At 34.9% G+C, this 23756-nt stretch overlaps 1 protein-coding gene across 1 annotated transcript in view; it reads left to right on the top strand.

Annotated features, from left to right (window-relative positions):
* The window catches only part of CPEB3 (cytoplasmic polyadenylation element binding protein 3), a 94450-nt gene that overhangs the window by 24778 nt on the left and 45916 nt on the right, over positions 1-23756 (top strand). The window contains exons 3-4 of the mRNA XM_010564913.1: positions 8371-8461; positions 18006-18062. Of these exons, the coding sequence (XP_010563215.1) occupies positions 8371-8461; positions 18006-18062 (148 nt within the window). The remainder of the gene's footprint in view (positions 1-8370; positions 8462-18005; positions 18063-23756) is intronic.

Here is a 23756-nt window from a genome sequence, read left to right as displayed (position 1 = left end):
CAGTCTGCTCCTATTGTAAATCTTTCTGAGACAATATCTTCCTTATACAATATGTCTCTACTGTCTTTTACATTATGTGGTCCAGACTGTGAAGCATGATCATTCAGATTCTTTCATGTTGTAGCATCCCCAATACTCCCTTCTCCTCTGTTTGCAGTCTTTGCCTCTTTGTAGTGCTTTCATCTTGTGATTTGAGGTTTGCACTTGTGCTGATTTAGCTGCAAGGTGTTCTTAGGTCAATGTTAGTTTTTCCTTGCTATGGTACATAGGCATCATTCTACTGAACAGAGTGGTAGAAGCCCAAAGGTAACTTATAAGTGTTGAACTCTTGCACAGCAGGCCAATGAACCAGGTAAATTATGTCATTTTAATAGCTCAAGGGTATAATGAATGGCCTTGTAAATTCTACTGCTGACACTGTTTTTTTTCCACTTGCTTGTTTTTGTGAATTGATGATCATCTTGGGTGTAACTACTTTAATCCTATACTTTAAAAGTGTTAGAGTCGTTTGTTACTGGAATCAGTAACTATAATAGAAAGTGGATGCATCAGCTTTTTGAGAGGCATTCATTAGCAGGACTGATGTGCAGATTTTTATCTAAAGCATCATGTAGAACAAAATATGACTAAACATAAATCCTGTCAGTGAGTGCTCAGTCAGTTGTAATGTCTGCAGATCATTCCCTACAGTAGTGTAATGGGTGTAAGAATAATAGCTGTTCTGTAGATTCCTTTGATTTTTTTTGGTTGTTGTGGGGTTTTTGTTTGTTTGGGTTTTTTAAACATGTTGTCTAATTGTTTTGATGGCAAAAGGAACATGTTTGAAATATTAAGTGTATTAGATTTCTGTTTGCTGGTAATAAACAGTGTTCCCTATGGGAGCATTAGGTTAGGTGATTTCAGCATTTGACTAGGTGCTTTACTTTCTTTGAATATGAGGTGGAGAAATAACACTAGTGATCATGTAACTAGTACGCTTGGCATATTATAAAAGTCTGTATTGGAAGAATAGCTAAGGGTGCTTCAAAGAACACAGTAAGTAGGCTATTGCTTAGGCTCTAATGAATGAACAATGTAATATAGAACAATATATATATTTATTTATATATATATTTTGTTTGGTTTTTTTAATCCAGTAGAGCCATATTGTGGTTTGTTGCCTGCAACTCCAAAATGTGAATTGTCTAAACCAGGGAAACAGTCAATGTATTTCTCTCAGTCTGCCCTGTAGCTACCACCTCTATTTAGCACAAGGCAGGGTAAATTCTATTACTTTCTTCCCTGCAGTTTGCAAGCAAATACTGAATATTCAGTAACTTGTCAAGATAGTCTCTTTAAGTGATTAAGCCAAGTCTTATGGCTATAAAGCCTGAACATTTTTTTTATATATTTTGAGCATGTATTGTGTACAAAAAGGGAATCTCATCTTAACTGTGAAGTAAAATGACCTTTAAACTGAATAATATAATTTGTATCAGTTTTTGTAATTCTATGTAAAGCCTGTTGTATCTCTTCCTATTTCTGTGCTTTTTAGTTCATTTGGAAATAAAAATTAGAAACATTTCACTGAAAGATTTTAGGGGTTTTTGTAACATTTTAGAACTCAGAATTTGTAAAGGGGTAAAGTCTCAATACAACCTTTACTTCTGTGGAAAAATTGCTTGAGTAGGTCAAGTTTTCAAGGCTTTTGGATTCAATCTATGTTCTTGCATGTTAGCTATAAAAGTTTATATAACACAGGCAAGATGATTAAATATCATTAACTAGAGTTCTGAAATGTTATTTTTCAAATTATATGGAAATGTTTCCATAATCTATATACAATTAGATATTGTTTTATATTTGTATTAAACTTCCCCATTTTTCTTAGAAGCTTTTTGAACAAGCTTAAAAAAATTCACCTTTTGCCCAGTGAACTTCTGAACACCTATAAAAGTAGAATGTGCTACAGTTGGTAGTGAGAAAAGACAAATGTATGAAAAGTCAATGTGTTTCTTCTGTGGGCATTCCAAGAGCAATAATAATGTAAGAAAACATTCCCCTTTTTGTTCCAGTAAAGGAACATAATAAATCCGGCTTAGTTTAATACTATCCAAAATTAACTGGAAAGATCAAAAAAGAAAGTGGAATTAAAATAAAATTCCATTAAGACTTAATACTAGCAGCTCTGCTATAATGTTCTTTATCGTGGGTATAGAAAAATTTACCCTATTTTTCCCTCCTACCTACATTTCATGCCTTCTTATTTGTTTTGGTTTATTTTATATTTTCATGAAATCCAATATAAGGAAAAAATTACTGAAATTTCTGGTTATTCTAGTTCTGCATGCATCTGTGTTGTCAGTCATGTTATTGGCAGCATTCAAGCACCAAGCTGCAAAGGAAGTAACACTTCCTATTTACAGTTTTTTGATTCTGTTGCAAAGCAATCTTTTTACTTTACCATGGGACCATATTCCTCAGATGTCCTATCTTTTGAAAGATTTTTTTTTTTTTAAACTTTACTGAGAATGCAAGTGGGATTGCATCACAGCTGAAGCTGTTAGGAGCTAAAGACTGCTCAGTGAGTATTTAGAGCTTGCTGTATGTGATCATTCATGTGCACTGTCATGGCAGATTGAGCATGTCCCAAGCCGAACTTCTGTAATACTTTTTTTGCAGTTGCTGTTTTTGCTGCTTTGGATTGGGATACTGGAGCAAGACAAACTTGTTTTCCTTGTGTTCTTAGTAATAACCCCTGCTGCAGGTGCTAGAACAGAGTGAGCGAGCCCAGTTTAAAATAGTGCTGGCATTTTACCCTGTATTTATTCAAAGCTGGCTTCCATTGACTTCAGCTTTAGTTGGCAATACTTAGTAATCCTGTGCAGCCAAATCCAGGCTTATGTCAGGAACAGAAGAATGAAACACAGCAGTGACCACAGTGAAGAAGTCTGCACTGATAGGGAAGTTGTTTAAGCCATAAGAATTTTAGCCATTCCCCAGGATCTCATCCCTTTCTTCTGATCAGAATACTACATGTAATGTCCCAGAATTTAGTAAGTAAAAAATGCTGAGACTTCTGTGAGCCTAACTGGAGTTTTGGTACTCTCCTGGAACTGGTTAATAGTTCACTGAGTGGAGGCCATCTTGTTGCTCTGCAGGGTTGGGCTGCATTGCGCCACATACTGGTGCAGGAAGCTTGAAAATCTACAGCAGCATGAAAATGTAGAACAATTAAATAAATCAGTGAAACTGAGATATTGCTCAGAATATAGGAAGCTTGGAAGCTGAATAGGAAGTCAGTTAGCAGATGGACTGAAATATATAGACCCAGGGAAATATATCTTTGGAAGGGTCAAGCCACCTGAGGTTTTGCTGCTTGCATACTGAAAAATAGGCAGATCAGGTGTATCTCTCAGCTCGATGTGTGTTTTATGGTACAGGTGCAGATGACCATACCAACAAGAATTCAACACATGCAGAAATACATTGTTAGGGATTTTGAGTATGGACAGTAGCTAGGCTTGGGCAACATGTGCTAGATTCCTGACATGCCTTCTCAGGGTAAAACTTTTCACTTTGTGACTGTAGTTTAATCAACTAATGGTCAAGTGTCTACTGCTGTAATCCTCTGCAGAGACAGAAGAAAAAGATAAGCTTCAGTTTTTGGAGCAAGGTGCATGTTCTCCATGTCTCCGCTGTGGGATATGTTGGTCATTTCCTTTTTTAGTTCATTAGTTCCAATTACTTAGGGCTACTTGTTCAAGCTGAAAGAGATAGTGAGCAAACCAGGCTGTATTAAGGTCCACTTACCACCTATTATGGCCCTAGCTATAGATGTGGTCTTGGCTTTGTCATCCATGCTGTAGTCATATATTCTATCCTCATTCTTTACCTGTCCCTCTTATCAGTAAAGACATGGTTTGTCTATCTATTGGGGGGGAACTGAAGTAGTGCTAGGTATGCCTTGCCCTTACATGCCCATGCTCTGAGTCTGAGGGGGGCAGGACAAAGCACACCACACTACAGGGTATGACAAAGGGAAAAAGTTCTTTTGCTTTCAAATGATAACCATACATGTCAATTACATACTTCAGGTACTGCTAAGTAATCTTTGTTTCATAATTAAGATAACTTTAAGAATGTCTTTTCCCTTCCTGGAATTGGCTGACACACTGATTACACCCCAGCCGTCTCCTGGAATAAGCAACATAGGCATCTGTCCTAGAGATAAACAGACCTCTTCAAAGCACTGTTTTGATTCATTCCTGGAGCTGGTTCACTATGTGTATTGGATAGAGACTGGAGACCTCTGAAAAATTATTATGGTTGTATAATTAAAGACTAACATAATACATATGCACAAAATTGTAAAATGCAGTAGAATGCAAATTATGGTATTTTCTCATTTTATTTTAGTGTCTTGACTTTGCAGTTCTTTTTTGGCAAAGTTACTGGGTTTTGGTTTTTTCTTTTTTTTTGTTGTTGGTTTTTTGGGGTGTTTTTTTGTTTGGGTTTTTTGTTGTGTTTTTGTTTTGTTTTAAATTAACAGGCAGATTATAGGCACTGTGTTTTGTGACATTTTTAATCAGCCTTACAGGTAAGATATTTAGAGGTAGAAAGTTGAGAGCCAACTTCAATTGAAGGTCCATTTCACTTTGTGATCCTTCAAAAATCTGATCCTGCATATGCGTTTGTGATTTTTCAGTATGCTTTACATACATACTTTGAGGAAGTCTATGTCATGGATGAATGTATAGATAACAACCAAGGGCTGGGATTTAAAGTTCTGGGACCCATATCTTCTTTAAGAGTTGTTATTACTAAGCAGTTTTTCTTTCTTTCAAGACAGAGTATTCTAAGAACTGAAATAGGCTGCCATATATACTAGCAGCTAAAAAGGAACGAGCTGCTGTCTGTACACAGCAAAAGTACAATCCAACCTGGGCAGGCTGTACTTAATCTTTTGGTAGCTTAATGATTGCTGCGTAGCCAAAGGCAGTGCCTTGTAGCTGGAGATTTCTCTTTTATCCGTAATGTAGTTTATCTAAGTCAGTCTTAGGATCTTTGTCTTCTCTGGAAGGTCCTAGCAGATTTTCCAGACTTGCTGGATTTTCAAACTTCTTTTCCAAGTTTTTTATTCTGCTTTATCATTCTGTATTTTATATTTTGATTTCCATTCATGGTCCTAGTCCTGGAACTTCCTTGCAAAGTTCTCATGTGCTACTAAGGACCTTTATGAATTGTTTCCGTTGTTGGGATTGTTTGGCAGTAGATCGGTAGCTTGTGGAAACAATGCAAAAGGCAAATGTGGGAGATGGAACAGTATCAGTTCACAAAACCAGGAGAACCTGTTCATGCTGAGAAACAAGAAAACATCATCTGATGCATGTGTGTGCAGAAGCACCAGGCTTCTTGGAAGAAATTGCTGAATTTAGGAAACAATCTTCAAAACTGCTGAGTACAAATTAATTACTACTGAAATGAAAGCTACGAAGAAAAATGGTAGTAGCCCTTTTACTTAGGAGCTAGAATGTTAGCCCTGACTTGTTCGTTTTATCACCCACACTACAAAATCTGTAGTCAGCATGCGTTATACTTATGCACATGCCACAATATACTCGTAAAAATCTGTTGTGTCTAAATTTCCTTTACTTGATTTAGCTTGCTCGAGTACTATAGTGGGAAGTGTTATAATTGCCTAGGTAAAGGGTTTTGATCAAATTGATCTTCCTGTGGCCAGTGTAGGTCTAATTTAATCTTGAAAATATATTGCAGGTTTGTAAGCCCCTTAAAAGGTTAGAAAGATCCTGCGTTCTAGCAAACCTTGCCTTCGATGCTATGATTTTTTTTTTCCTCCCTTTTTTTCACATATGACCATGTGCACAGCTCCTTGGGAAGCTTTAGAACAAAGTAGAACCTCCCAGGGATTTGCTGCTATAGTAGCATACTTAAAATATAACATACATATGTTAATAAAGGACAATTAAATTAAATTTGTAGGCTGTGTCCCCTTCTGAACTCACTCCTTCCGGCCTCTAAGACTGTAATCTCAGGCATGTTTAAAGCTGGAATAAACTATCATTGTGGCAAAAGCAGCAGTCCTGCCCTTTTGCTGTCCTGCGAGTGTTGGTTTTGCCAGCTCAGGTCTGCTACAGCTATATAGTAATCCAGATCAGGGGACTGATCTGACTGAAAAATACTTCCCCACCCCTATTTAGGACACAAGCTGTATCTTTGCTTTCATATTTTCTCTTCAAAAAGGTGCCATAGTTCTGTATTGTAACACCTTGCCTCCTTACATGCTCACAGTACAGGTATTTAAAAGGTATTTAAAAGAAACAAATGGGAAAAGGTGGCTAAAATTCTTGCTTTAAGGGAATAATATAGATCCTATTTAATCAAGTTACTAATATATCACAAGAATGGAATTTTTTTTACATCCAAGTTACACTTTTTCTTTTCAATCTAGCCTTGCATTTCTTTTAAGGAAGTGCATATGAAATAAAACAAACTCTTCTCTCCTACTACATATTACTAAGCAGTGGGTTGTTTTAACCAAAATAAATTTTTCTGTTAGAAAAAAATTACTTCAGGGTTTTGGGGTTTTGGTTTGGATTGTGGTTCGGGTTTTTTTGTTGTGTCGGTCCCCCCCCCCCCCCGATCTATTTTAGATTTCCTGGGCATAAATTTTTATATTCCATATGTATTGATCCACTTGGGGAGGTGAACAAGTACTTTTTTAAATACAGTATACAAATGGTGGCATTCTAAGCAGCTGTAGAAGATGAAAATCATCAACAATGGAAACTGAGAATCAGTGAGCTCATTTGAACTTTAGTGCTTAGTATAGCTTCTAACAGAAATCAAGTATTATTCTTTGGACATCATGTTTGACTGCCAAAAAATGCTCAATAGAGGAAATAAATTTATGAAGAAAGTAGTGCTAGTCCACTTACAGAAAATACAACATTAGCATGTTGGAGAAAGGAAGTTGGATCTTCAGTTTTGAGTAGATAGACTGTGGGAACATGAGATTTTTGGCAGTAAGATCTGTATTTCAGAGCTTTCAGTAACAGCAAACTTTTAATAACGTGTATTTATTTAAATTCCAGAACAGGAATATTAAAATAAAGCTTAATTATACCAGTCAGTGAACTAATTCTGTCCTTTAATTTTATTTAAAGACAACCTAAGAAAAAGAGGGTTCCAAAGAAATAATACTTATTAAGACAAAACTTTTGTTACATTTTCTATGGATACCGCTGCTTCTTGTCTGAAGATTTTAAATTTTATTCTTTCAAGCAAGAAGATAATCTTGTAGTAACCAGCATGAGGAAAACATTGTTCCAGGAATTTTGGGGGCATATTACAATGAAGGTTTCAGTTTGCACAGTAGAATGTTATACCACTCTTTATTAATTGTAGCATAATACAGTGTACAAAGAAAAACTGCTATCTTTTACATATTTGTACTTAACTTTTTTTTTATGATGGCGATGAGAATAAGAAAATTAATGTTTTTTAGAAACTGTCTGACTACAAGGGGCCGTTCTGTTATGCCGTCCCATTGTGTACAGTACTGTAGATACATGGGCATGGGTAGATTGTTCCCTCCATAAGATTGTTCCTGAACTTTGAAACTGGTTATTTTTATAAGCCTGCTAAAGGTTGTTTGTGGTTGTTTTGTTGTTTTTTTCTTTTTCCCTTTTACTTAAAAGAACAGAAGCTAAACTACAGTGAATTAAAAATGAGAGATTCAAACAATACAAACCAACCCTTCCTCAGGTTTTTGAGTGCCCTAGTGTGAAAGTGTTGCATATCCTATCTTGCTTTTTGTTTTGTTTTGCATCTAGTGTACTTCCCTTAAACCTCTGAGATTCATGTTAGACATCTGAAATATTACTTTGTACTTTCCGGAACAGCAGTGCCTGCTGGCATCTCATGCATTGCTTGCTTCTGCTCTGATGTTAAGGTAGCACCATGATAGAAGGCAGATGATGAAGCTGTTAAAAAAAAAAAAAAAAAATCTGAACTCTGAAACAATTTTACTTCTCTAGTATAAACATCAATATTTCTTTACTTCTAAGTTCTTATTTAAATGATAAAGTTTAGAATTAACTATTGTTTGTATGTAAATTTTTAGAATTGTTAAAAAGCCTCTCTGCATAGCTGTACTGGTGAAAGCAGCAGTTGCAAAATGAAGGGTATCATTTTAACAACTGTAGGCTTATATTCATCAAATTTTTTTGTAATATAAGAAGTTCCATCAAGAAGAAATGTAGAATTGGATGCTGGAGTTTTATAAAATAAGAAATAAGCCTGTGTTAAAAAATGATTTTTTTTCTATAACAGTCTTTCTTTCCTTTTTTTGTTTTTTTTTTCTTCTAGGACCGGAATAGGCCCTATGACACTTTTAACTTGCACTCTTTGGAAAATTCCTTAATGGATATGATAAGGACTGATCATGAGCCTCTGAAAGGTAAACACTACCCTCCCAGTGGCCCACCAATGAGTTTCGCTGATATAATGTGGAGGAATCATTTTACAGGTTAGGAATATTCATATGTCCATGCTTGCTTGGTGTTTAAACAAAAATCAGCTTTTCAGTATTGCTGTAAACTTTTTGCTAATGAATGAGTTGTCAGTTATGTAAAACTTCTGTTTTCACATCTTAAGATAATCATCTCTACTGTAGGAAGATAAGGTGAAATGTGTATACATTTATTATAAGTGCACAATCATAATATTATCTAACTGGCATTTCTGAAACTTGGTTTTGTGTATGAGCAAATTGCACAGTTGGGTCTCCTGCTGCAGTCACTCAGTTCAGAAAATGTGTAGTGCAACTAGAGTCCAATTGTTACATTCAACATCTTATTCAAAGTTAATACTGCTCTTATTTTTGGATCATCAGCTAGGATACAGGGTTTTAAAACAACCACTGTATCGGGGTTACTGTCTACAGTTGTTTCAGGATTCTTTTAAGAAAAAGTATCTTAATTTGGATTTCAAATTGTTAGGGGGAGCCAAAAGCTATTAGATGTTGTTATGTGCTGGGAAAATTTTTATTATTTATGCTACTAAACTGTATTTGTTCAACCAGGTGGAGTATTGGCGATTAAACCATTTCTAATACTTAGCTGATACTGAATAATGAAAGGTTGTGGCAACATTTAAATGAACAAATATTCCTGATCGACCTGCATAGTCCTCTGTCTTAATCTTTCATTGGTTAAGCTTAAAAATAGGTACATATTCTTGCTCACATGCATTCTTGCTGACTTTGAAGACTGAAGCTATTAGTAAGCTATATACAAAGGAAGTATTGAATTAGAAATGATTCTCAGACTCTAAGAAGTCAGAACACTGGAACTGGTAGACAAGAAATTTAGTTGTGTATGGCACATCCTATGCTAATGCTTATATACGTACTTTTCTGATGTCATGATTGCCTCGTTTGCTCCCCTACCCATTTATATATTACAGGTGGAAAAATATTTTTCTTGGTCTAAGGTTGTGTGCCTTTTTCACCATCTTTCTGGGTACAGAGGGTTTTTGCAACCATACCGAACAGAGTTGTGTACTCTCAGCTCTCTTAACCTGTGCTTTCCACTGTTATCTTGAAATTTGCTGTGCTATAGCCTTCATGTGTCTTTAACCATTTTTCAGCTGTCTAAAATGGCAAGAAATACTCTCATGTCTATTCTGATCATGGTCCTCCAAACTAAGTGTTAACCTGAAACTTTTAAAAAACAAGCTCAACAAAATTGAGATTTCTACTGGATGTACATTTCGTATGGTTGGTATTAAAAAAAAACACCAAAAACCCAACCCCAAATTGCTAGTAAGTAGATTTAAGTATTTATTGTCTCTTATTAAATGTATTATAATCTAACTAAAACTCCATGGGTTTTTTTAATCAATATTTATTTAAATTTACAAATTGAGACTAGTTTCTTAAAGACTGAATTTCCATATGAGCCTGAGTGTGGGGGAAAAAAAAGAGAAAGATTGGATTAGAAATTGTATTACTCTAGAAAAAGACTTTAACATCATACAAGTGCAATTTTGCTTATACTTTTATTATTGTCCCTTTGTAACCATTTAAAAATGTTTTTTGATCAGAATATTAGCACATAAAATAATAATAGGTACAAATCTTTAATTCTTTTGTGTTGTTGAGTCATTCTGTCAAGAATAGTTTCCAATACTTAGCTGAGCTTAGTCTATGTAAATGTTGCATGTAGCATATTCCACAGCTGCACCTGAGTGTCATAATACTATTTAATGTTGGTGTTTTGCATGAGGTAGAAATGAAATTCTTGGTTTCATTAAGCATTTTCATGCTTTTCAAGAAAAGTATCCTTTGCAAAACAATTTTTTCCATCTCTACTAGGTTATCAATATATGTAGGAGACTGATTTACATGGACATTTGAAAGCAGTAGGAAGTGTTTCCCTCTGCTGAAAAAGTAAAATCAAAGAGTTGGATATTAATTGTAAAGTTTGAGTTGATCTTTTCCATTTGCTAGTGGGACTGTTAGGTTTACATTTTCTTACAAACACTTCTGTCACTTATTGGATGTGCTCATTTTATCTTGCTTTGTCACTCAGTGCCACTCACCTGTTTTGGCCTTCCTGCCTTATTACTTAGCTCTCTTCCAGCTTCCAGTCCAGTAACTGCTGAAGTCTTGTTTACTATTAGTTATCTCTGTCTCTGCCCAGCTGGTTTTTTTCCCATTGATATAGTTAATTCCCTGTCTTGCTTTCTTTTCCTCCTCCCTCTATCTACATACAGGGCTTACTTTGCTAACCTCCAGCCTTGGCTAGACCTAGTGTGCACTTTCCTCCTGTTTTCACACTATGCAGCATGACTGGCAGTATCCATAGAAGTGGCTGTTTCAGGACATGCTCATTCTTCCTTCCAAGCAGTGTTGTCTTCCTCTGTGTTAGATAAAGAAAAATAATGAGATGGCTTTCAAATGACTTTTTAAATTGTTCACCTTTTGATAAAGGAGCCTTGTTTTCTCAAACAATTTTAGCTAACAGTGCTTCTGTGCTTTCCTGTCAGTTGGCCTTATATTTACTATCCAAATTTTTAAATGGAAGGAGTGAAAAGATGAGTACCAAAAGTCTCTGATTTTGAAAACACAGAAAGATTTAATTCTAGAAAAGCTATGCATGTTTTGGAGCCTCCAGTGCATGTTACAAAGCCAGTGCCGCTATTTCAGGATCATTTCAGCCTGCTGCTGGCAACAAAGTCTTCAGCAAATGCCTATATTTAGAAGTACTGTCTGTATATGTATTCATTAGTAAAAAATTGCAGGTGGTTTATCTGAAGTTTGAAACTTTGCTTGGTACATAGCCCTTCTTGGCATATGTGGCCTCTCACATCCCAGCAGATACTTGAAACAAAAAATAATTATCTTAGATATAGAGCAAGGGCTGTAGATTAGAATGTGGTTGGGAGGGTTAACCATAGAAGATTCTGATGTGAAGACCAAATTGAAATGTTTCTGGGATGTTTTTCTCTCATTTTGGGGTATAAGTTCCTCATGCTCTGCATTGTTCAGTGGAGGCAGTGAAGAAGCTCAGGGGTGAGAAAGGAAGTCTATCCTCTTGTTTGTAGTAGTTGAAGCTTCATACCTTCTCTGAATCTGAGGTATGATCAGACTTTGTCCTGCAGGCCATGGAAATTGAGCGTATTTCAAGATCACCAAAGCAGGTCACTTTTTTAAAGCATGATCCAATTGGCCTTGAGAGGGCCAAGTTCTCTTGTGGAACAAGAGAAAGGCTGAAGGATTGTTAGTGTAGCAGAAACTAACTGATCCTCAGTCTTACGATATTGAATTACTTGTATTGAATGAGTGCTAACTCAGTCTGTTTGGCAGGCTGGCTTGGTGCTCTTCAGCTAGAAGAGCTAGGGTCACTTAGTTCTTTTTAGGTGTTTCTTGCAGTAAGAGAGATTTGATACCAAGCTCTGAGGTTTCTGGACTTAGATAAGTAACCAGCTTATGCATCTATGTTGCATTTTATCTTGAGCCCAGGCTTGGGAGAAACAGTGCAGTATCAGCTCTTAGTCTGTTTCTGTCTAAAACTGCTTTGTTTTTCTCAGCTTTTCTTGCCAGATGGGGTACCCTGCTCTAGGTTCCTGTATTTCTGTCCTTGTAGTCTGGGAACTGTGTAACTTTACAAATAGTTTGCCATTTTCATGCTTTGAGATCTAAAGAATGTAAACTCATTAGAAAGGAAGTCTCATTTTCTTTTCTCCCAAGATAGTTAGGCAGACTTCCTTACCTGCTTTCTCTGCCATCAAGACCAACTCCAACATTTTTCTTCTCTTTCAGTCAATACTCATAAATCCTTTTCTCCTTTCAAAAAGGAGGAAAAAAAGAGGAAGAAAATACAGTAAAGGAATTGTTAAGCTTCTGCTAGTTAAAGACAAATTACTGTATATGGCCAAGGGAATCTGGTTGTTCCCTGTGTCAGTCATAACCAGGCCTATATGACAGAAGTGTGCAATATCTTCTAAGATGTTTTTCCTGAACTTATTTATTTCCTGAGTTGCTCATAAAATATAATATACGCTACAAATACACGGGAGAGAGTTTTGCTTTAACAAGGAAAGGACATATTTGCAGTATTTTATAACCTGTTGGTATTTACATACTGCTTCTACCTAATGCTGTAGGGCAAAACTGAATTATCAGAATAACTATGGGTAGATGCTACTTATTAATGACTAAAAAATTTTCTTCCTACATCAAAGTGTCTCCTGTTGATGGTCTAATATGTCACTGTTGCAATATGTTTATCTGTGTCAAACTATTGCACTCCAACACAGAGGCATTCTGATCTATAAAAAAATATTTTGATCAGTAGTAACTAGCAGCTGCCTTTGTTCTATTTTTAAATAATTAAATAAAATATTTCAGCTGTGTTAGATCATATGCTATGCACATGTGCTACTGACAGGTCATGAAACTGAATCAAAATATAAAATTGAGGAGAGAAATCATGTCACTTAAATATTTATTTTAAATTTACTGTTACAGTAGATAACTGTAATATTTGGGTTTTATTCTATATCAGAATGGAAACAAACTTTGTAATGTACAAATCCCCAACTAACAAAAATTCTGAGGTTTTTGTGAAGTATCAGTGTGACACATCTTCAGGTGTGAGTATTTGGAGACAACACATGTACAAGGAGAATTTCAAGAGTAGGCTTTATTAAAATTAATTTTGATGGGTATCATACATAAAAAGAAAGATAGATAAAATATGTGCTGATTATGTCATATTTCAGTAGAATGTACATGCTGCTTGACTATCTTAGCATTTGTTGTTCTGAGATTTGTTTGAGGCTTTGAATACAAATGTACAACAGTTCAGAAGTAGAAACAGCATCTGTGGGGTAACTTTTTATTTTGATTTTCAATACTTAATATAATGACACCTATATATCTGCACAACAGAAAACTGAAGTTACTGGGGTTACTACTTTTTAACTATTGTAAAGACTGTATCATATGAACACTAAGTAAAATTTAAGATTTCTTGTTTATTCTTAACTATATTGTTTATGAGGTTTGACAGCAGTGTTTCAAGATTATATGCAACTTAGACAATATTGTAGTACATGTAGAATGGACCTTTACTTTTCCATCTTGATCTTCAGTTAAATTCAACATATGCCACCAGATTTTGTTCAGCTCTAATTGTTCGTAAGCTTTTTGTAAACAATGCAGTAGGTTCACCACATGACCCGAGAAAAGTGAAGGTGAATGGATCATATTTGCGTTTGCAGTCAGCAGCTGAACGCAAAGGTCGTGCAAATAGAACAAATGTTGTCATCTCGGGCCTAGAAATGGTACCACCCAGTTAGAGCTTTTTGCAACACTTCCGTCAGAAAAAAGTGCACTGTAACAGCATTTCTCAAAATCTCAATGCTCATCAGACACCTTTCTGTAAATGCACGTGAAAACCACAGTGAGCAGACAGATATGTTTGCACATCTATTTGTGTGTAAACTTAGGCCACTCAAGCTAACCCTGCTAAAAGAAACATACTCTGTTCCCTTTCCATTTGAAACTCTGCTAATTTAAGAAAATCCTCTTTTTTTTTTTTTTCAGTACAGAATAAGACCATTAAATGGTTCATATTTATTAAATTAAAATAAGTTATTTCTTCAATGATCCTGTAGTACGATCATACTTCCTAATTTGCTGCTGGCATCCAGGATGTCCTTGTCTTTGACCTGTTGAATCTATTTTGGACGGGATTGGTGGGGGTTTTTTGTTTGTTTTGTTTAGTTTAAGGAGTGGTGATATAGATATCAATTTTTTCTTTTATTTCCATTTTTTCATTGTACTATTGAAGACTGGCCTTGCAGAAACCTGAAGCTCTTTTTCTTTTTTTTTCTTTCCCACTTTTATACTGTTTTGAGGGTTTTGTATATTTTTGCATAGATTGCTAATGGAAAAGTCTGCTTTCATATTGGTTTCTTTTATTCCCCCCCAAACTCACCAATAAGAATACCAATATTGCTCTTTTGAGTACAGTTCTAGAAGTACACGTGCAATGGGTATATGTGTACATACATTTGTCTGCCCCTTACAAGTAAAGCCAAATCTCTTTTTATGTTCATCAGGTCTTGCTTTTAAAGTACTAATATTTTGAAAATATAACCATTCTCAAGCTAACAATGTTAGCACTACTTAAATATATTCAAGACCTTTGTGTTTTATTGGAGCAATGTAATTTACTTATGAAGAGTACATTTTGTTGTAATATATATGCTGCTATATTTTATAGGTTGCTTTCTCTACCTATGGCATGTATTTGTGTAGTCAGTGATAGGAAGAACTTAGTATCAGCAAGCTTTATTACTGATATTCATAGCTGATAATTATACATTTCCGTTCTAATTGCCACAATATGTATTTGCACAGTAAAAATACACACATGTAAACACAGTAATAGTTCTTCATATTTCCCTTCTGGTGAACAATAGTATTTTTTGTTCTGCTGAGTATGTTAATGTGTAGAAGATATGTAAGTCGCAAGTAGGTGTTTAAATTATGGGTGTGAACAAATGGCAGATAGACTTAAAAAAAAGGACGTGGGGGGGTAAAATAGTTATGAAACCAAGACGGGCAAACTGAAAATGGCAGATGTATACCGAATACAAGGACTGGGGATGCTGTTACTGGAAGCGTTCCTATTTATGACTTCAGTAAACTGCTGGAGTCCATAACTTCTGTGCTCTAGCTTCTCTGTGTTTCTGCTTATTGTGCTTAAGATTCTTGAAAAGTAGAAGTTTTATCCAGATATTTCATTTTAAAATTATAGTTAGAAATATGTGCTTATATAGACTTCATAAAGTTACAGGTAGCATAAATGTGCTTTTCTTAAAATTGATTGTTTTCTGATAGTAATTTCTGTGTTTAACCCAAATATATCCTTGAAAGTACATATTCTTAATTACATTTCACAGTTTTACATTACACCTTTAAATGAATAAATTTATAGTTTCCTTTTTGTGCTCTCTTCTTATTCCTTAGATAATTATGCAGTTTCATAATCTGCATATGGCCTCTTTTTTTTCAATTGAATAACTTTCTTCAAACAGCAAGATGTTGTAGCTAATACGAAAGGCTATATAATTATTGGTAACTGCCTTATGATTGGAGCATTACCAGTCTGTTTTGAATGCTTTTAATACAGGTGTGTTTTGAAAGTATTCCATTAATTTATTTCTACAGAATTGCACTAGGGGACCTCTGAAGATGCACAGAATTATTCCACACTATTGCTTAGCTCAGTGTGAGAACATGTCCTTCTACTTGTGCTGCTCTGTATTTTTCTGCTCCTCTTAAAAGATAGCTGACAAGAACTGTTTAAAAATAGCAGGCCAAGGGCAGGTGACAAAATGTCACACAAGCAGCACCTGGTCCACTGATAGCCTGGAGGGAGGAAAAAAAACAAACCCAGATGTCACAGATACGATTCTATTTCTGAAGCTGGTCAAACAGCAGAATTTCAGCTTCAGCAAAGGAAAAGAGAAGGGCCATCCAAGCATTATGCATTCAAATTTTACTCTAGTTTTTTCATAGCAGTTCCCTTTTTTCTATTACAAGTATTAGTTTACAAGTATAGATTATTATATACACCTTTTCTCTTTACAAGTAATACCTGTAACCTCAGGCCCATTAATATGCTGTTAAGGAAAAGGGAATTAATGTCAATCTGGCAAGATTTCTGAAATATTTTAGCACAAGCTTGTACCAACTGAAATAGTAGCAGCTTTAATGTTTCTGGAGTGCCAGATTAATGTGAAAATATGTATAGGAGAATTATGTCTGTAATTACGGAATCTGAAGTAGTTAATGAAGGTCTCTCTAAGAAGCTTTGCTCGAGGAGTTAGAAAGTAAAAATGGAAATTTTATTTACCTTCCTTCTGCCCCTGCTTCTTTCTGGAGGTGCTGTTTGCTTCGTAGTCTTATTGTGGCCACACTTTTTTCTAAAAGAATGAGAAAATTACAATGTGAAGAAAATATGTATTTGCTTTTCTTAAACTGCTTGTGACAGTTTCAGAAGTGTACTGAAACTTCATGTTGCATCTGTTCAGAAAGAATATTAATTACAGCACAGCAGTTGCTGTGACTGGAAATAGAAGGCTTTAACTTATTGATAGGAACTAAAAATGTTGGAGACTATGGGCTTTCGTTTTGTCAAATCTTATTTGTTAAAACTTGATTTTGCGGAAGTACACAGGAACTTAATGGCTGCATTGGTTCTTCAGTATAGTGAGTGGGTCTTGAGCTCCCATATTTGAATGCCAACGTAGTGAAAAAAATGTAAACTGCCTGCTTCCTTAGCTCCCAAATTTAACCACAAATCTAGAGATACGGAGAGCATATGAAATGGATTACAACACTTGTCAGTAACTGAAGTTACTTACATTACTTAATTGAAATAAATTTTTATGTGGCTATAATGATCCTTTTATATCTTTTTCCAAACAAGGACTAATATCAATTCCAGTTTTCAAATTGTTTCGGGGGGTTTAATTAAGAAAGTCCTGTTACAAAGTTTCTTCAGGGTAAGTTTTTAATATTTCAGCTGAGTTAAATAGTATCTAAATCTAAAACTAATCTGAACAGTGGTGGAGTTGGCTCATTTTTTGCTTTGATGGTAAAGGTAGATTGCTGTGGAGTAGGCCTCCTTTGAAACTAAGTAACCTTGTGTGAATTTGTTCCCACTTCCAGTTCCTGAAGTCATCAGAGATCTTCTTAGGCCAACCTTCCAACTGATAAATCTCACTTAAGAAAATTGGTACTATTTTGCATGTCTGTAGCTTCCTGGAAATTGGCACCAGCAGAGTTCATTTGAATTTCATGGTGAACCTTCTGTATATAATGGTCCCATATTATGGGTTAAGAATAAATATTTTTCAAAGTATATACGAATGTATTCCATGAGAACAATGCTCCCTCCAACCCATTATCTTATCTCAAATAGTAAGTGATAGCAGATTCTTAGGGAAGAATACAAAAACAGGGTAAGCACTCTGTCTCCAATGATCTGTTAACTCAAGAGCTTCTGATGCCACAGGTAGTATGGAAAATAGTGTTTTATTTTTACCAATTAAGTGGAGTTTTTATAATGCTGTACTTGTTATTTGAAGCCTACTATAAATGGCATGACTGCAGCAAGGCTGAACTTTGAGGCCTTATTTTGAAAGGGTAAATGTAATACTTTCCTAGTACAAAGCAAAGGGATATATTTAAAAATAATTATTTTATCATTTATTTTGTGATTTTTCAGTATTTTAGGTACATAACACTAAAGGTACTATGGTGTTAAATATTGTAAATTTGTACTCTTGGGAAGTTGTCTTCAGTGGATGGAAGATTTGGCTACCCTGACTGTTCATCCCCTTGAGCAATTTTTCATATTAATGAATTTAATTAAGCTTTGAAATAAAAACATTTAAAATAGCTTTTATTTACATTGCAGGGCGTATGGGGATTAACTTCCATCATCCAGGAACAGACAATATTATGGCTCTTAATAGTAAGTAGTTAATATCTAGTGGCTAATATTGTCATGTTGAAAATTATTTCCTACCTTTATCGTGTACATAGCTGTACAGTCAGACATAAATATGTGTAGTAATAATATTTGCATAGAAGTTTATGTGCACTCTCTTAAAATGATTTTCATAAATCAGTCATCTCTGATTTCATTGGCAGAATTGGTGACTGTTTATATTAGCTTTAGAATAGCTTTATGTGTTCCACTGGAAGTTTCATAATGCCTGCTATAGATAATATTGCAAAACAATCTCTGTTGTTTCTTCTTTTGTGGGTGTGTATGTGTGTTAAATCTATAACTTTAATTTCTGGTATCTCTCGTGACATATTTCTTCTTATTGGATGAGTTGTTACAAGTTTTGCATATAATTACCTTGACTGACGGAGTTTACTTTGTTGGTTTCCCCAAAATGATATGTAGACAAGACTGGAAAGAATGTTTAGACGTCTAAATAATGAGGAAAAAGTGTGGGGCTGAACTTCACTCAAAGATTATTGCTTTTGTTTGTGTTGGAAAATAAAAATAAATTAAAAAATTCCAGCCATGAACATACGCATTCAAAAAACCTGCCAAAATGGATCTGGAAGCTCTAGAGACAGCCTCGTATTATGTAGTGGGCGTGTGTGTGGGATGGGATGTTAGGCACCAGCAGCATAATGTAGAACTGAACTATGCAAATCAAAGCATAGTTTTTGTCCATCTAATCCTAAGAAATGCTAACTATTTTGAAATGTCTGTTTTTGCTTACAACGTTGTATTAGAGGTGTTAGGATTAATGTATTAACTTCTCTAAAATTTTTTGCCTTTGCACTGTCTATAGAAGTTATACTGTGTATAGTTGAAAGCTGCAGGTTTTCGTGTAGTACCAAACAGAATTAAAAAATATTTTATAAATGTGAAGAACTGAAAATTTGTAATAGACAAGATGCAAGGGTTTTAACGTTTGGCTTTAAATGCCAGCTTTTGGAACCTCTAAGACTTTGCTTGTGCTCTTTTTCTTAGTTTTACACTGTTAATGATGGGGTGATATTTTGCAGAGTTTCTATTGTCATAGTTAGCGTATGTGCTCCATTTTCTTATGGGGACATGAAATTATGGGAAATCAAGTAATTAACTGGGAGAAATGCTCCGTTTAATTAAAGACTTAATTAAAAGAGGGAGCTGTTCATGTGGGTGTGCACGTGTGTAAATAAGTTCTACACAGGACAGTCTGCTGCTTTTTGACATGAATTCTGGTCTCAGAATGTAGTTGTTCTAACATGGGCATTTCAATAAGCTGATCACAATAGCAGGATAATTGTGAAGGTGGGAGATTATGATTGAATTTTGAGTTATTTTTAAAAATTGACATTTACAGTGGAATATATAGCAGTATTTGTTACAAAGTCTTGTAGAGATTTTTAAAAGACAGGAATGAAAAATTCATACAAAAAGCTATACTATATACTGCACTATATCAAACCAGGGCTGTTCCATTTTGGGACAACTCACTTTTATCCTAAACAGATGAATGTATTCTATTCTGATTTGTCATTGCTAGATGAACTTTTTTTTTTAAAGTTGCCTCCTTAATCAATATAATATTTAAGAAAATATTTCTTCCTGTCTAATTCCTTTGAAATTTTTACAGCAGCTATATAATCTAATTGTTTATAAAAAATAATGATCCTTTGCAGCTATAGTCCTGGTGTACTGCTAAAATATTAGTATAGCTAACTGAGGGACCTAAACAAAATATATTTATGCATTTCCAGTATTTAAAATATTATGGGTTTATTGAAATATTAGCTGTTTACAGACTTAAATAAACCTGGAATCACAAATATGCAATTTATGCAAAATAGTAGTGATTGTTCTTTTGAATGAAATCCAGTGCAAATCAAAAGTCTGGATATGTTCCCATATATTTTCCCTCTCCTGCATCTCTTCTCCCTCCCGTTCTTTACTAGGCAAGGACACGCCATTTTTGGCCATTACTAAGAGCCCAGAAGCTAGAATTATTGTACTGTGAAACCTGTTGGGTTTTGTTCTTAAATCTTTGAAGAGCTGAGAATAAAAGCAAGTATTCAAGTACATAAGCTTAAAAATTACTTTTTGTGATTTAAATCCTCTTTGTGTGCAGCTAAACCTGAGAAATTTATAACTATGTAATTCCCATGTGATCAGTTACCTTTGTTATGAGGAATTATACTAAGGAAAGTTAGTCCAAGAAGAAATAGTCTTTCCTGTGCTGGAATGGTTGTGGTTTGGGTTTAAAAAGATAAAATAAGTAAAATAAAATAAAAATTCCCAGAAGATATTTCATCCCAGTAATTTTTGGAACAATTTGGAGAACTTGTGTAACTTGTTTAAATCATAATACCCACAAAATCTATATATAATTTCTGTGAAACCAAACACTGTCTGCTGAATCTGCAAATCTAACCTTCACATTCTATTTATAGTCTTTGCTACATAAGCATTTTTCTCTTTTCCTGCGAAGATGCAGTAATAATCTTTAAGATTTATTACTCAAAGCTCAATTTCTCACTAACAGTGTATGCAATCTTTTGAAGCTGGAAGACAACATAGGCTAATGTCATCAGCAATGCAGAACTTCATGTGTTGCAGGGGAAGGGGAAGTTTTCTGAGGGTTGTTAATTTCTTTAGCTCTTTCTCATCCTTTATGGCAACACTTTCAACTGTACTTCAGCTGGTATTCTTATTTACTGATTACAGCCTTTTGAAACTAGGGATTTTCCTGACTGACTGTCTTGAGCTACTGTCTGTAACTGTTGAAGGGGATTGTTTAGTTTGAGGGAAGGTGTTGGTTGTTTAGTTGGCAGGGCTTAGTGTAGAGCGTACTACCACCATTTTGTTCATCATTGTGCAAAGCAGTAAATCATCATCATCTCAAAGCACTGAGTTCTGAAATAATAAAATTTGTGACGTAGAAGGGATTACTTTTACATGCATAATTATGATTAATCTCTTCTTGTCATTAATGGCATTATGCTTGTGTATATACACAAACTGTTGCACATGTGTATAAGCAAGTTTAGTTGCACATGTGTATAAGCAAGTTTATATTGTAGAGGTGCTTGAAGTTATCTTTCAGAATTAGGCTTCTATTGAACAATGCAATGTTCAAATATTCAAAGATATCTGAACATAATCCTAAAGAGCATTTAAACAAAAGGAAGATGCAAATATTTAGATTTGAAACCTTTAGCGAAGGGGAGAAGCTATAGCTTCTGTCTATACTAGCTCTAACTGAAATTTCTCTAATTGAAATAGTGTTTTTATTCAAGTAGTGACATTGGTTTGTTAACTTTTTAATAATGTCATTCATACTGAGCTAAACAGTAGGGGAATTTTTATAAACTTTCATCTACAGCACCTTATTAAATACAATTGATAATGTAATTTCTAGGGGAAATGTGGCACAAATTGAACTATTGATTTTATTTATGTAAATTTGTATATGAACTTAAAGAGAAACCATCTATTGACAATACTTTTAGTAGATGTTTGCAATACTAATTAAAAGTTATGTTTACAATATGAAGCAAAACACAAAAATAAATTAATTTGCTTTGCCAAAATGAACTAAAAGGTGTCCTCCATCCCCTTCTCTTGCTTGTATTCACTCCCATTTGCAGTCATACATTTCTGCAGCCGTTGCTTGTCTTTGGGGGACACTGGATGTTCTCTTGAGTTAATATGTGCTCCTTTTTAATTAGCTACATAAACAGGACTGAATGATCAGCATGAATACAGAGTCACCTACGTGCTAGGTAGTGAGCTATCTTTAATGCTTCTTGTGAACTCCAGAAAGCCAACAATAAGCTTTAGTGGGAGAGAAGTATAGCAGGTGAAAAAGGGAGATAGGGAATAAATGAGGGTGTGTGATCTTTCTAAGGAAGCACTGAACTGAATTGCTGGGATCCCAAATGAACTTCTGTGAAATGAGTTTAGACTAAAGGTAGTTAAACCAACAAATGAGAAAAACCCCTTTGGGAAATGCTGGAGTTTTGATTTTCCTAAAACTCCTCTGTACAGTGACTTTGCACTGCATTTGGGCTTCAAATGTTCCATCTGCTTCAAATGTTCATTCTTGTCTCATATGAAAATGTGTCATCTGTAGAGGTCTGGTACTATTTGCTCTGTATCTGACTGTCTTTTATTCTTTTCTTTAGTGTCATTTAGTTCTGTTTGTTCTAAGTAAAATAATTTGCAAAATACATGAAGGCAAGGGTTTGGGGCACCTCTTTAGATGTTTGTGTGGAGATTTTGTTTTTGTTTTAATAATATAGATAATAATTATGTGGAGAAGTCATCATGCCATGATGGAAAATGTAATGGCAGCAAAAGAATTCCATTTTTTATTTTCATGCTTCTATTGGTTTTAAAATTGCCTTGTTTCCTTAAAAGCTGTTATACTTGGCTCTTCCTATATTCTGATGTATTGTTTCAAACACATGGAGTGTTTAGATATGACAAAGTTGCTGAAATAGCATTTTATATTTAAATCATTTGCCAATGCTCTTGGTATACCTTGAAATGAATTGCTCTGAATAGAAGGTTTATTGAACTATTTTTGTCTTGCAAAATCGTGGGTTGGCAGTTTAATTGCTAATAAAAGCTTGGGTTTTTGTAGTGATAATATTCTGGGAAAATGTGTGGCTAAATTTTGAGAGGCATCAATCTCTTCTAATAGTTTGGTACCTGCCTATAGGAATTTGCTGAGCTCTTTAGCCCAATTGCCAAGTCAGGTTACTAATGTGTTACTAGCTTATTAACATATGAGGAATAATAGAAAGGAATAAAAGATACTGAGAGTGCTAATAGGGTTTGTAAAACTTATTAAGACCTAATTTAGTTGTGAAGAGATCAGAGTTTATTTAACTGGAAGGAAAAAATGGTGTGAAATGTGACATAGCAAAGGCAGCAGGTTTCATAAGAATCCCAGAGTGTGTGAACTGCCACTTTATGCATAAGCTTGTTAAGTTTTTCAGAACCAGCTGTACAAACAGTTAGTATTGATGCTGCCTTGGGGGCTGTGAGGTAGGCTAGCTGGTATCTCAAAGTTCTTTCTATAACTGTTTAATTTAAAAAAAAAAGGGGGCGGGGTAAAGGTGGGGGAGCAATAAAACATGCTTTTTCTTCTTTCTTCTCTTGAGTTTTTTATATTAACATCTGCACTCTTTGAGATCTGATTTGGCTGTTACTGAAGGCAGTATCTCTTATCAGTGACTGCTAAAGTCTTTTTCTAGCAGAGGAAGATTTCTTAAACTGTATTCCTTTTAATACAACTTTGTAGCTCTTTACTACCTTCTTGTTTGTTTGGGTTTTTTTACCACTTTTCCTGCCTCATAACCTCACCAATGTGCTTTTCTTTCATTCATGTGATCCTCTCTATTATGGGTGAGTGCCATCTGTTTCTTCAGAATTTTAACAACAGGATTTGCCAGGCTGTTCTGCAAGCATTGTGTATGATGCTAGAAGAGATGAGATGGCAGTCCAGAATTAGGTTTGGTAGATTGAAAGCAATATGAAGGAAGTTCCTATCAGCCTGGCTGTTAGAAATGTGAGTTTTATCATTAATCTTTTTTTTAAACTAAAACAAAGAAATGAAAATAGATAAGCCTTCCCTCCTGCACAGATGCTTGGCTGCTCAGTATGTCTAAGGAA

The sequence above is a fragment of the Haliaeetus leucocephalus genome, unplaced genomic scaffold (assembly GCF_000737465.1).
Source record: "Haliaeetus leucocephalus isolate CR32 unplaced genomic scaffold, Haliaeetus_leucocephalus-4.0 Scaffold184, whole genome shotgun sequence".
Classification (NCBI taxonomy): domain Eukaryota; kingdom Metazoa; phylum Chordata; class Aves; order Accipitriformes; family Accipitridae; genus Haliaeetus; species Haliaeetus leucocephalus.
The sequence above is the reverse complement of the archived record's forward strand: the minus strand, read 5'-3'. Positions and strand labels throughout refer to the sequence as shown.